Below are 13288 nucleotides of genomic sequence, written 5' to 3'. Positions count from 1 at the left end.
CCGCGGCTGCAGGATGAGCAGGGGAATGGCCTCTGATATTTGCTGATAAAACCCAAGGACTCTGTCACCTTTTCTTTGAACTTTGTTATTTTGCAATAAATTCTAAGCATAAATCAACACGCTCTTTGGATTATTTAAAGGACAGCTGGGAGTCTGACACCTGCTAAAGCCTTCCCATGGGGCAAACAAATAAGAATGAATGGACGGAATGAGCTAATGGAAAACTCATCTTTAGATTTTCTGCCCCTACACATACATAAAAACAATTCCTCTACAGTTTTAATAGTGTTACATAGTTTAATAGTGTTTTAATAGTGTGAGATACACACAAAAGTACATACAGAAAGCCAAAATGCAGATGATTTAAATATTGTTTGTGGTGTTTTGATACATAATGTTAACAGTTAAGTTTGTTTGGGTTAAAATACAGTATGCAATACATGTTACAAAACACGAGTAGCTCTCGTCCACTTTCATTTTTGTAAAAGTAGCTCTCAGAGCGAAAAAGGTTGGAGACCCCTGATACACACAAAGCTTAACGAGACACAGGTGCAGACAATCAGGGCAGAAGGAAACAGGAAGGTCAGACAAGAACTTAAACACAAGGACATGGGCTTCAAAATAAAACAGGAAATGTCAACATGAAATGTCAAACCCTGACAAGTACTGAAATGGAACTGAACCAGGTTTTGCACAGACATTACAAGTGTGCTGCACTGGTACTGAACTGCTATTGCATTGGAATTTAACCGATGTTGAATTAAATCAGCAATGATCACAAATGTACACTTTTTATCCAGTGTGAATACGTTGACGACTCCTTAGATTACTTGATGTGGCAAAACATACTCCACACTGATCACATCTCTAAGGCTTGTCTCTAGTGTGAATACGTTGGTGTTTAATTAGGTGACTTTGCTGGGCAAAAGCCCCTCCACACTGATCACATCTGTAAGGCTTGTTTCCAGTGTGAATACGTTGGTGACTCGTTAGAGAACTTTTCTGGGCAAAAGCCGCTCCACACTGATCACATTTGTAAGGCTTTTCTCCAGTGTGAATACGTTGGTGTTGCTTTAGGCTAGTTTGCTGGGCAAAAGCCTCTCCACACTGATCACATCTGTAAGGCTTTTCTCCAGTGTGAATACGTTGGTGTTTCGTTAGGTGACATTCCCGGGCAAAAGTCGATCCACACTGATCACAGATGTAAGGCTTGGTTCCAGTGTGAATGTGTTGGTGTCTCGTTAGATGACTTTTTTGGGCAAAAGCCGCTCCACACTGATCACAGCTGTAAGGCTTTTCTCCAGTGTGATTACGTTGGTGTTGCCTTAGTTGAGCTTGAAAGGTAAAAGCCGCTCCACACTGATCACAGCTGTAAGGCTTTTCTCCAGTGTGAATACGTTGGTGTCTCATTAGAGAACCTTTGTGCGCAAAGGCCGCTCCACACTGATCACAGCTGTAAGGCTTGTCTCCAGTGTGAATAAGCTGGTGACTCGTTAGAGAACTTTTCCGGGCAAAAGCCGCTCCACACTGATCACAGCTGTACGGCTTGTTTCCAGTGTGAATACGTTGGTGAATCGTTAGAGAACTTTTGTGCGCAAAAGCCGCTCCACACTGATCACAGCTGTACGGCTTGTCTCTAATGTGAGTTTTCTTATGGATCTTCAGGTTTGATGAAGTGGTGAAGACTTGCTTGCAATCATCACAGCGGTGTCTTTTGGGTCTTCCTTTATGATTCTGTAACAGAGAAGATCACTTACATTATCTTAGCTGCATTATCAAAAGCCTTTTCACTTTTAATGAAGTGCTGCCTCTCAGGTTCTTTCCTGTGTCCAAACCTACATAGCCCTGTGTGAAAAAGAGATTGCCCTCCCCTTTTAAAACATAAATTATCCGTGGTTTATCACAGCTTTGGAAAACTTAGTTCAATTTCTCCAACCACGCCCAGGCCTGATTACTGCCTCATCTGTTCTCAATCAAGAAATCCCTTAAATAGGACCCGCCTGACTTGATGATATCCAAGACTTTTGGCGAAATATGTGTACTGAAAAGACAAGAGTTGAACTTTTTGGGAGGTGCGTGTCCCATTACATCTGGTTTAAAAGTAACACGGCATTTCAGAAAAGGAAAATCATAGCAACAGTAAAATATGGAGGTGGTAGTGTGATGGTCTGGGGCTGTTCTGCTGCTTCAGGACCTGGAAGGTAAATGGAACCATGAATTCTGCTGTCTAAAAAAAGTCTTAAAACAAGACTCATCACTGGAAAAAACAACCATTTTCACCTGTTTCAAGTAGATTTTCACTTGAAATAAGTAGAAACATCTGCCAGTGGAACAAGATTTTTTTGCTTGTAATAAGAAGATAAATATTGTCCCACTGGCAGATTTTCCTACTTATTTCAAGTGAAAATTTACTTGAAATAGGTGTTATTTTTATTATGTTATTTTTTTAAAGTTATTTTTCTGGTGATGACTCTAAGGCTCAATCCAAATACACCCCCTACTTTTTACCACTAGCCCTCCCTCACTCTCACTAACCCTAAAAAAGAAGGGGCAGATTTTAGGGCACTTGAAACCTTCCCAGGGGCCTGTCCCAATACTCCCCCTACCCCTACTTTCAGCACCACCCCTAAAATCAGGAAGCTGAGAGCCAAAAGCTGTTTTAATTTCAGCTGTAGCGCTGTTAATATGCCACTTTATTAAGTTTTCATATTTTTTCATGCATAAAAACAACCCTTAAGATCCCCAACCTGGGCCCAGTTTATCCAAATAACGCCTGTTAAGAAATTTGATCCGATGTTTTCGGAGATGATACGAGCCGCCGGTTCGAAGCAGCAGCAGCCGGAGTACAGACGTGATCGCCAGGTCAACCTGCACCATCGTCCCGGGAGAGAAACCTGCAGCTCTGTTGAGAATTACAGCTGGCTGAAATAAATCATTTAGGAAGATAAATGTTGGTTTAATAGATGAAATCTAACAGTTGTAGCTACGCCTGTTAAGAAATTTGCTCCGAAAATTTCGAGATTTATGCCTGCCAGCTCCGGAGCTGATTTATGGGTCTGCGTTAAATCGATGCAGAGCCTACGGCGTAGGGTACGGCCGGCGTAAGGCACGCGTTGCTGCATAACATCGACGCAGAGCCTACGGCGTACCCTACGTAACCTACGCCGTAGGCTCTGCGTTGGTGTAACATGGAACCATAAATCAGCCTTTATTCTGGCGAGGTTTGAAAAAGACTTCGCAACAACGGGCCCGCGAGTGATTATGTACATTCACTGAGTGAATATTATGAAAGTAAAATATATATTTCTCGCTAGAAATGTAATCAAAACGCATTTTTATGCAGAAACTAATTCAAAATATTGATTTTATTCACTAAAAAATAAGAAATGTCCGCCATTATTTTTTTATTTTTTTTGATTCAGTCCACAAATGACGACGAAAAGCATTCTGGGAAATTTTTCTGGCCCTAGATAACTAGTGAGCATCGGAAAACACTCGATCCGTAGGGAGAGATTCATAGCCACTACACTAGTTTTCTTCACTACCCCTAGGTGGAAAAAGGAATTGGGACACCACTACCCTCACGGGAACGTGCAAAATTTAGGGGTAGGGATGAAAACTAGGGGTAGGGGGAGTATTGGGACAGGGCCTTAATGTTGAAATAGCAGTAAAACCACATTAATTTATAAAATGACATAAGGGATGGAAAGGGGGGATGGCAGTTTTACAGGGGGGATGATTTGGAACGTTTTTATTTCAGGGGGGGGTGATTTGGACCGTTTTTATTTCAGAGGGGATGCCATCTCCCCTCAACTCCAGTACTGGTTACACACACACATACACGCCACACACGGAGAGAGAGCAAACAGCAGCACACACGGAAGACACAGAGAGTTCAGGACCCCTTTGAAAGGTTTTCCCCCCACCAGAATTTAGCCTAATTTGTTATTTAGCCCCCTTTGTGACAAGCTATCGTGACATCGTTGGTACTAATGGGTGCCTTATGTCCTCTATATGATACCAGTCTCTTCACTTCAAGCTAACTTAGCTATCTCAACTAACAAACTGAGCCCTTTTTAATGAGTTAAATATTTCAAATTAATTCAAAAATTAACACACTCAGTTTGACAAAATCACTCTTCTTTAGCTATCTAGTTGCTTACTGTCTGAAAAAAACGTACGTCCTGCTTTTTCTGCTTTTTTGGTAAAGAAGGAGTCATTGCTCCCTCCATGGTTTCACATACAACGCTTTCTATTGTTTCCTCTGTCGTTTGGCGGCGCTTCAAACCGAGCTGGCGTTACATGGGCGCAACCAAGTGTACAATTGGGAGGGGTTGGTCACACACTTTAGTTTTCCTTAAACGGAAATAAATTGATCGGTAAATAATCGGAAATAACAAGAGATGGACTGTTGAGCCAGGTTTCATAAGAGGAGGAAATATTTAACATATTTATACATAATATTGGGGGGGACAGATTGGTATTTTCCCAGAATTGGAGGGGACACGACCCCCCCCCCCCCCAAAGAATGCGTGGTTACGCCCATGCTTCCACCTCTCCTGCACAATGTTTAATTTGACCATTGTTTTTACTGTTTATACAGGTTCTGTCTTATGTGCAAATAAACTAAACAAATTGTTGAGAGGAAGGTTTTTCAAAATCACATCGCGTCAACGACCCCCGTGGGCCTTCGTGATGCTTTGTTTTAATTCAACAGCCGGATTCCCCTGGTCCGCACCAGTTCTAAGTCAGCTGCTAGGCTCCAGCCGAGGCAACCCGCCGACGGGCGCCGCAGCTGGGGAGATCCGCGAGAAGGGCCCGGCGTGTGTCCAGAGTCGCCGCCGCTGACCGCCGTACCTGATCCCCCCCCACCGGTCTGCCTTCCGCGCTGTGTCAGACACCGTCCCGCGAAAACCCCCGCCTGACGACGCGCGAACGCCGGCGAGGCGGGCCAGGTCGCCGTGCCTTTGGCAGCGGGGAGAGCAGGGCGATGGGGAACCATAAGTCAGGCTTTAGAGCCAATCCTTATCCCGAAGTTACGGATCTGATTTGCCGACTTCCCTTACCCCCCTTGATCCAACACGCCCTCCTCTGTTTCTGATTGGCTAATACCAAGGCTCTGGCTACCTTTATTGGTTTACAACAGCGTCAGCTTAATGCCTAACATGATAACGCACGTGCATTTTTTGTTCTCTCTTTTTTTTCCTCATTTTCCAACTGACGGAAATCCATCTAGAGACGGAGGAGAACCTTAATCCCTGGGACAGTGTGATAAGTCCAGGTTTTTTTAAATCAGTGGTTGAACTATTGCATATTTAAATCCTGAGAACAGTCTGCCATGAATAAGAGCAAGAACTGATGGTCCCAGAATAGAAATTGTCTTTAAACAATCGAGGTGGGACAGGATCATTAGGGGTGCCAGGGGGCTTCAGATGACCAACAATTAGGGCTGAACGATTAATTGCATTTGTGATAATATCGCAATGTGATAAAACGAGATTTTCTAACCGCAAAGGCTGCGATTTGACCAGTCACGTGATCTGGTCACGTAATGTGCGAGTGAGCAGAGCGGGAAGAGCAGAGCCGGCAGGGAAAAAAAGTCAACAGTGCCGCGTCACCTAAATCTACCATGACCTCAGTGTTGGGGCTCGGCCTGGCGCGGCTTTATAAATATATGATTTATGAAATATATGAGCGAGGAGTCTGCACCGGCGCGGCGATGAGCACGAGCCGGCGGACAGTGGAGTCGTGCTCTGAGCCTGAACCTGCAGCCCGTCAGCTCATCAGGAGGAGAGGTTAAACAGTGGGGCTGCCAGTTGTTCATTGCTGGTTCCTTTTGTTAATTCTCTGAGCTTTGTTGGTTTGTTTGTTAGTTGTTTGCTGGTGTTTTCTTTCTCCCTGGGATTTTTGAGTTATTTGTGAAGAAGTTCTGACTTCCATGTGAGGGAGGTTTTTTGTTCCCTGTGGGAATTTTTCTGTGTTTTTCTATTAAACTACGCCTCGTTTTGGCTTAAGTTTAACCCGGTTTGGTGTTGTGTGATCGGGTTCAGAGAGAACGATCCATAACACTCGTGTGTACAGACGTGTGTAGACATGTTAAAGAGGTAAAGCCAAAGTTTGTTTTCTTTGTTGTAATCTGTGCTTTGAATAAATCTGACATTCTTTATTATAAAACAGACTGATTTATTGCTTGTGTAGTTGAAAAATACATGAGAACAGGACCTTGAAAAAATAATTGCATATTAAATCGCAATCGCAATATTGAGGAAAAAAATTGCAATTAGATTATTTTCAAAAATCGTTCAGCCCTACCAACAATCCCATATAAACATGACCGTCACAGGTTCAAACTGGTCAAAAAACAGCAGAACAGGAAAAGACACCGAAGGGTAAAAGAGAGGTAGCAGAATATGAGCGCTAGTTAGGGCTGCAACGTTTCAGGTAGCCCACGGGTTCGGTTTTTGGGCCACGGTTTCGGTTCGGTTTCGGTTTGTGTTATGTGCATAAAGAGCTTTTTTCCCCAAAATTATCTGTTTATTTTGCTTGTCACTTTTCAAAATGTAAATTACTATAATTCTTTTAAGTCAACAGCCCCTTAATCTTGACAACTCAATACAGTACACACTAGACTAAATACGTAAGGGATTATGCCCAACGAGGTGTACATTATCTTGCCTCTGCAAAGTAATAAAATAAATATAGATATGATAACATTGTTGAAATTAGTGATGCACTAAAATGAAAATTTGTGGCCGAAACCAAAAATAATAATAAACACTTATAAAAAAAAAAATAAACACGAATAATACCGAACAATGGTTCTTCGCAGTTTATTTATTTTGCCAATTTTTTCACCATTGCATAAATCAAATAAATGTGCGGTGAAATAACCGCCAGTCACAATTTGTCTTAACTGTATTTTTTCTCATAATCCTTTTTCATTTTCTACCATTCAAATCCAATTTATCGGGTTGCGGTGGGGCTGATCTCCGCAATTTGAAGCCTTGTATAATAATTTTTAAAATCTGGGTTATTTTCTTGGAGGATTTCGTCATATCAGACAGTGAGGGTTCTCCACCGCATCTGTAGTACGGGCCCTTCTCTTTGCTCTCTCCCCGATCTCCTGCGCGGTGCGTCCCGTCACCGTCTCCATCACCAAGTGGTTTCCCAAATCCAACTCAGCCTGGATCATTTCTTGTGTCCTCTGCTTTTTCCCAAATCCAAGTAATGATCTGACATGCTGACATGTTTGCTGCATTTAACACCGTACTCCCCTCACTCCACGCTGTTCGCTGTTTGATTGCGTCATCACACACCGTTTTTAATTGTTCGGTTTTTTCCCCACTTATTCCACCGAACACCGAAAGTGTTTTTGTTTTTTTTTCGGCCGAACAATATCGGTTACCGAACAGTCGGTGCATCACTACACAACATAACGTGGGGTCGAGTGTTTTCATTAAGTGACGAAAGCCCACATCTGCAACCACCGAAAAGGGCTGCAAATCTTTAGCAATCAACGCTCCCACTGCACGGGTTATTTTCTATTGTTTATCTGAAGTGGAACTATCAGTCTGTGGAAAGCATTCACGATAGACGGTTGTTGTATTTTCTCTCGTGTTACCTTATCGAGTCGCTCGACTGCAGAAAGCGTTACATCAGGGTGTTGATGCTGGAGATGATGCTCCTATGGCTCGTGTTTCCTTTTGCGTATGGGACACGTCTCAAGCAATGTTTACAGACAGTACAAGTTCTGTTAACTGTTTTCACTCCATCGTATTCAACAGCAAAACCGAAATGATGCCACACCGGAGATTTGAATGAAGCTGGTGCTTCTTCAAACTTTTGTCTCTCAACCCCCCCGCTTGTGTTCGCCATGACTGAGGGCGGAGTGGGCGGAGCTACAACAGTGATGGGGGAGTGGGCGGAGCTACAACAGTGATGAGGGGGGAGTGGGCGGAGCTACAACAGTGATGAGGACGGGTGGGCGGAGCTACAACAGTGATGAGGGGGAGTGGGCGGAGCTACAACAGTGACGGGGGGGAGTGGGCGGAGCTACAACAGTGATGGTGGAGTGGGCGGAGCTACAACAGTGATGAGGGGGGAGTGGGCGGAGCTACAACAGTGATGAGGACGGGTGGGCGGAGCTACAACAGTGATGGGGGAGTGGGCGGAGCTACAACAGTGATGGTGGAGTGGGCGGAGCTACAACAGTGATGAGGGGGGAGTGGGCGGAGCTACAACAGTGATGAGGACGGGTGGGCGGAGCTACAACAGTGATGGGGGAGTGGGCGGAGCTACAACAGTGATGAGGGGGAGTGGGCGGAGCTACAACAGTGATGAGGGGGGGTGGGCGGAGCTACAACAGTGATGAGGGGGGGTGGGCGCAAGGACGGATTATCATGACCAAGGGCCCTGGACACAAACTCGTTATGGGCCCCTACCTACAATAATATCCTACGTGCACGGTGCATGCCCTCCCCAAGCACTCAGTTTGGTCAAACAATGGTGCAGAGAATCCACAATCACACCGTGTGATTGTGGATGGCGGAGTGGCGGAGCGTGGGTCTCAGTACCGAGGGGGCGAGCATTCTCCATGGGCCCTTATGATAGTCTTTTTAACGTTCAACAACACCTCATCCTACCCATCAAACAACATTTATTCTCACTTTTATTCAGCCAAGCCTTTAGGCCTATGCTGCAGAAAGCAGAGTAAAGTCACAAACTTGTTCAGAAGAACACACACACACACACACACATACACACACACACACACACACACACACACACACACACACACACACACACACACACACACACACACACACACACACACACACACACACACACAGGCCTGACAGCTGTCAATCACATGGCGCTGAAAACTCAGTCACGGACTGACTCAGTTCCATCTTTGATACAGCTTAAATACAAAAAAAAAACATTACACAATCTATTTAGATAGATATAGACACAGCGGTCTATAACATCATTTCTGAGCTCTAGAACAGAGAATAGACTCGGCGGTCTCGTTGACAACAACACACCTCATTAAAATAGGCAGGTGGTCAAGGCTACAAAACATTCTGGTAAAGAAATTATTTATTAAGGTTAGACTGACTCACCAATGGTAGTTGACTCTTTGTACATGCTTAGTCCTCTTTTAAAGTTTGCGCTCATCTCCTTCATGGCCGCAAATTTGCCGAGTCGGCAAATTGGCTCTAACTGTTAAGGCTGATTTATGGTTCCGCGTTAAACCAACGCAGCGCCTACGGCGTAGGGTACGCGGCGATGCGCGGAGGCTCTGCGTCGATTTAACGCGGAACCATAAATCAGGCTTTACGTTGGCTCACAGCCCTGATGCGTTCAGGACAGTTGTAAAGTAAGAATTAGTCTACACTGACCGCACAATGCACATTTTATCATTATTATAGCCTACAATTTACGATTATATATGAACGTATCACACAAAACGGGGCCCTATCATTGGGGCCTATGAGCTTGTAAATTTATTTTAATTTACACATAAAAAAAAAACTAAATGTTTGAAAGCCGAGGGCCCCCATTGGCTCCAGGGCCCTGGGCACACGCCCACTTTGCCCATGCGGTAATCCGTCTATGGGTGGGCGGAGCTACAACAGTGATGAGGGGGAGTGGGCGGAGCTACAACAGTGATGAGGGGGAGTGGGCGGAGCTACAACAGTGATATGGGGGAGTGGGCGGAGCTACAACAGTGATGAGGGGGAGTGGGCGGAGCTACAACAGTGACGGGGGACTGGGCGGAGCTACAACAGTGATGGGGGAGTGGGTGGAGCTACAACAGTGATGAGGGGGAGTGGGCGGAGCTACAACAGTGATGAGGGGGAGTGGGCGGAGCTACAACAGTGATATGGGGGAGTGGGCGGAGCTACAACAGTGATGGGGGAGTGGGTGGAGCTACAACAGTGATGAGGGCGGAGTGGGCGGAGCTACAACAGTGATGAGGGGGAGTGGGCGGAGCTACAACAGTGATGAGGGAGTGGGCGGAGCTACAACAGTGATGAGGGCGGAGTGGGTGGAGCTACAACAGTGATGAGGGGGGAGTGGGCGGAGCTACAACAGTGATGAGGGCGGAGTGGGCGGAGCTACAACAGTGATGATGGGGGAGTGGGCGGAGCTACAACAGTGATGAGGGAGTGGGCGGAGCTACAACAGTGATGAGGGCGGAGTGGGCGGAGCTACAACAGTGATGAGGGGGGAGTGGGCGGAGCTACAACAGTGATGAGGGCGGAGTGGGCGGAGCTACAACAGTGATGATGGGGGAGTGGGTGGAGCTACAACAGTGATGAGGGGGGAGTGGGCGGAGCTACAACAGTGATGGGGGAGTGGGCGGAGCTACAACAGTGATGATGGGGGAGTGGGCGGAGCCACAACAGTGATGATGGGGGAGTGGGCGGAGCTACAACAGTGATGAGGGGGAGTGGGCGGAACTACAACAGTGATGGGGGAGTGGGCGGAGCTACAACAGTAATGAGGGGGGGTGGGCGGAGCTACAACAGTGATGAGGGGGAGTGGGCGGAGCTACAACAGTGATGGGGGAGTGGGCGGAGCTACAACAGTAATGAGGGGGAGTGGGCAGAGCTACAACAGTGATGAGGGGGAGTGGGCGGAGCTACAACAGTGATGAGGGGGGAGTGGGCGGAGCTACAACAGTGATGAGGGGGAGTGGGCGAAGCTACAACAGCGACTACGACTCGCGAAGAGCGCTTTTCTGCAGGCTGACAGGCACAAACAGGCGGGTTGTAAAGCATTAATGCAAAATTAATGGTAAAACCGAAAATCCGCGGCATCCCTAGTGCTAGTATGAGTCACCTTGTCCACAAAAAACTTAAAGGGGACCTATTATGAAAAACAGGTTTTCTCTTGCTTTAACATATATAAAGTGGTCTCTCCTCAGCCTGCCAACTCAGAGAAGGAGGAAAGTAACCAAACACTGCAGTGTCTGTACAGCCGCCCGGATGAGCCATCCAGTGTGATGTGGATCTACGAGCCAATAAGATTCTGCTCCCGTCGTTACGTAACCAAAATGCGATTTACATTGGTTGGCCTCCGATGCGTGAAACCACGCCCACAACTAACTCCGCCGGCCGGAGCTTCCGCCATTTTTTCGTAGCGGTGTATCGCGTCATTCAGGCAGCCAATCAGCACAGAGCCTCATTATCATAGCCCCGCCCACTCAGAATCCTGCATAGATAATGAGGTCAGAGACTGGGAAGATAAAGACATGGCTCAGAGGCTGAATTTCTCATTTATTTAGCAAAAACAATCAAAAGCTTGTTTTTAAGACATTCAAGGCCTGTTTAAAATAGGTATTAGATGCCATAATAGGCCCCTTTAAAATTTGAGAATTTGCTATTAGTTTTGGAAAAATCACATAAAAGAAGAAACAAATGATCAGAAATTAACATTAAAGAAATAAACTATTGCAATAAAACTTCACAGACTGATGAGCATAAACAAAAATTACAAATTTTGCAAATTAAGCTTGATGAAATCTATCTCAGGAGAGCCAAAGGTGCTTATATAAAATCAAGAGCAAAATGGATAGAGGAAGGAGAAAAAAGCACATCATACTTTTGTCGATTACCGTATTTTTGCGACCATTCGGCGCGCCGTGTGGAAAGGCGCACCCTCAGTTTTTTGTGTCATTTTTGGATTTAAAACACACATATGGCGCACCGACCGAAAAGGCGCCGTCTACACACATGGAGCGCCGCCTTAAAACAACACACACAAATAGAGCGAAAAAAAAAAAAAATTCAAAATAAAGCAGGAGCAAAACTTAGTTTGATTGTACTAAAATCGTGAGTTTTCTTGAATTGGCGTGGCCGTGGCGCCGTATCAAACTTCAACGTTAAACAGGAAGTGATACTAGTAGCTGATTGGTCCATATTTGATAGTTCCTATTTTCTGCAATAACTTTTGAATAGTTTGACATAAAGACTATTGGATGATGTCATCGGACTCGGTTTTCAGTCCTTGACCATAATTGGTGCAAATTAGCCCAGCCCCTTCTTCTGATTGGTCGATATTTGATAGTCCCTATTCTCTGCCATAACGTCTGAACGGGTTGTGATAAAGATAAATGTGTGTGGTGTCCTCTGACTCGGTATTGAGTACTTGACCTTCAAAATTGCACGCGCGAGGGTGCGTTCATCGCTGCTTGCAGCTTTAATTTGTGTTTTGTTGATGTTAATAATAATTGCTCAGACTTGCAGAAAATATTTGACACATGACACTGACAATTACAAAGTATTTATTACACAGAGAGAGAGAGAGAGAGAGAGAGAGAGAGCGAGAGAGAGAGAGAGAGAGAGAATTTGTGTTGTTCATTGTAGGTGTTTGTTGCCTTTTCGGACTCTTCTATCAGTTTTCGTGTTGGTTCCCATTTGAAGCAGTTTGGCTCAATGCCAGCCATTTTCAGGGTCATAATGGATGACAATGTCCCATCCAGAGCCATGCTGTTTCGGGTTGATGTTTTATTCAAGCATGGAAAATACCCTCTCTGCATCCGCATTAGAATGAGGTAGCACTAGAACCAATGTTGCAATCTTGGATAGCTTCCCAAATTGGTTCAGGCCAGTCACCTTTGAAAAAAGGAACCAGAGGCCTCCATTACTCAAACAATTTCCTTTGATTAAATTATTATGAGCAAGTCATGTTGTGTGTGCAAAATATGTCTTACCTTGTTCTTTGTTGAGGCCATTCTTCCCCAAAACTCCTCAACATCAAAGACTGTTGGGTCTTCAGGCACGGTGATGTTCATTAGTTGGTATTCCATGAACTCCTCACACACTTGGTCCTGCTCCTTTGGGTCATGAAAAGGAAGGAGTCCCTGAAATCTTAAAGAGCACATGTGTACAAGACTGATTAGAATACAGTGAGTGAGAAACAGATTTGTTTTGTGATCATGACCATTAAACTTAACAATATATAATCGGTATGTGAAAACCCTTGCCTGTCGACAAAGTATAGAGCATCTTCAACCCCACACTCGGCTCTCGGCTGCACATCCACAAATCTGGCAGCTTCAGGAGAGCATCTTTCACTGGGAGCTTTGCCATGGCAAACTCCACAGATCCGACAAAAAAGGCCAGTGCTGCGCGCTGAAATTGTTGTGCCTGATCTGAAGGAACATCTCCAGCCTCAAGGAACCTGTTTAGGATCCCTCTGGTGGTGAAACCCACATTGAGTTTTTCTCCTAATCAGTGAGACATAAAGTAAGCTAGTCAAACACAGGCATCTATGATCT

At 45.2% G+C, this 13288-nt stretch overlaps 1 protein-coding gene across 1 annotated transcript; it reads right to left on the bottom strand.

Annotated features, from left to right (window-relative positions):
• Nucleotides 1-325: 325 nt before the first annotated feature.
• Nucleotides 326-7153, bottom strand: LOC133449188 (zinc finger protein 239-like). The gene is made up of 3 exons (XM_061728321.1): nucleotides 7063-7153; nucleotides 5710-5765; nucleotides 326-1734 (listed from the first exon to the last, which is right to left on the bottom strand). The coding sequence occupies exons 1-3, from the start codon at nucleotides 7151-7153 to the stop codon at nucleotides 868-870; spliced, it is 1014 nt and encodes a 337-aa protein (XP_061584305.1). The 3' UTR covers nucleotides 326-867.
• Between the last annotated feature and the right edge of the window lie 6135 nt (nucleotides 7154-13288).

The sequence above is a fragment of the Cololabis saira genome, chromosome 8 (assembly GCF_033807715.1).
Source record: "Cololabis saira isolate AMF1-May2022 chromosome 8, fColSai1.1, whole genome shotgun sequence".
NCBI classification, from domain to species: Eukaryota; Metazoa; Chordata; class Actinopteri; order Beloniformes; family Belonidae; genus Cololabis; species Cololabis saira.
The sequence above is the reverse complement of the archived record's forward strand: the minus strand, read 5'-3'. Positions and strand labels throughout refer to the sequence as shown.

Coding starts and splice junctions, on each gene's coding strand:
- LOC133449188 (XM_061728321.1), bottom strand. CDS start 7,153: ATGGAGACGGTGACGGGACGCACCGCGCAGGAGATCGGGGAGAGAGCA. Junction 5,766..7,062: donor TGCGGTGGAGAACCCTCACT/GTCTGATATGAC, acceptor GACGGGCTGCAG/GTTCAGGCTCAGAGCACGAC. Junction 1,735..5,709: donor TCGTGCTCATCGCCGCGCCG/GTGCAGACTCCT, acceptor TCTCTGTTACAG/AATCATAAAGGAAGACCCAA.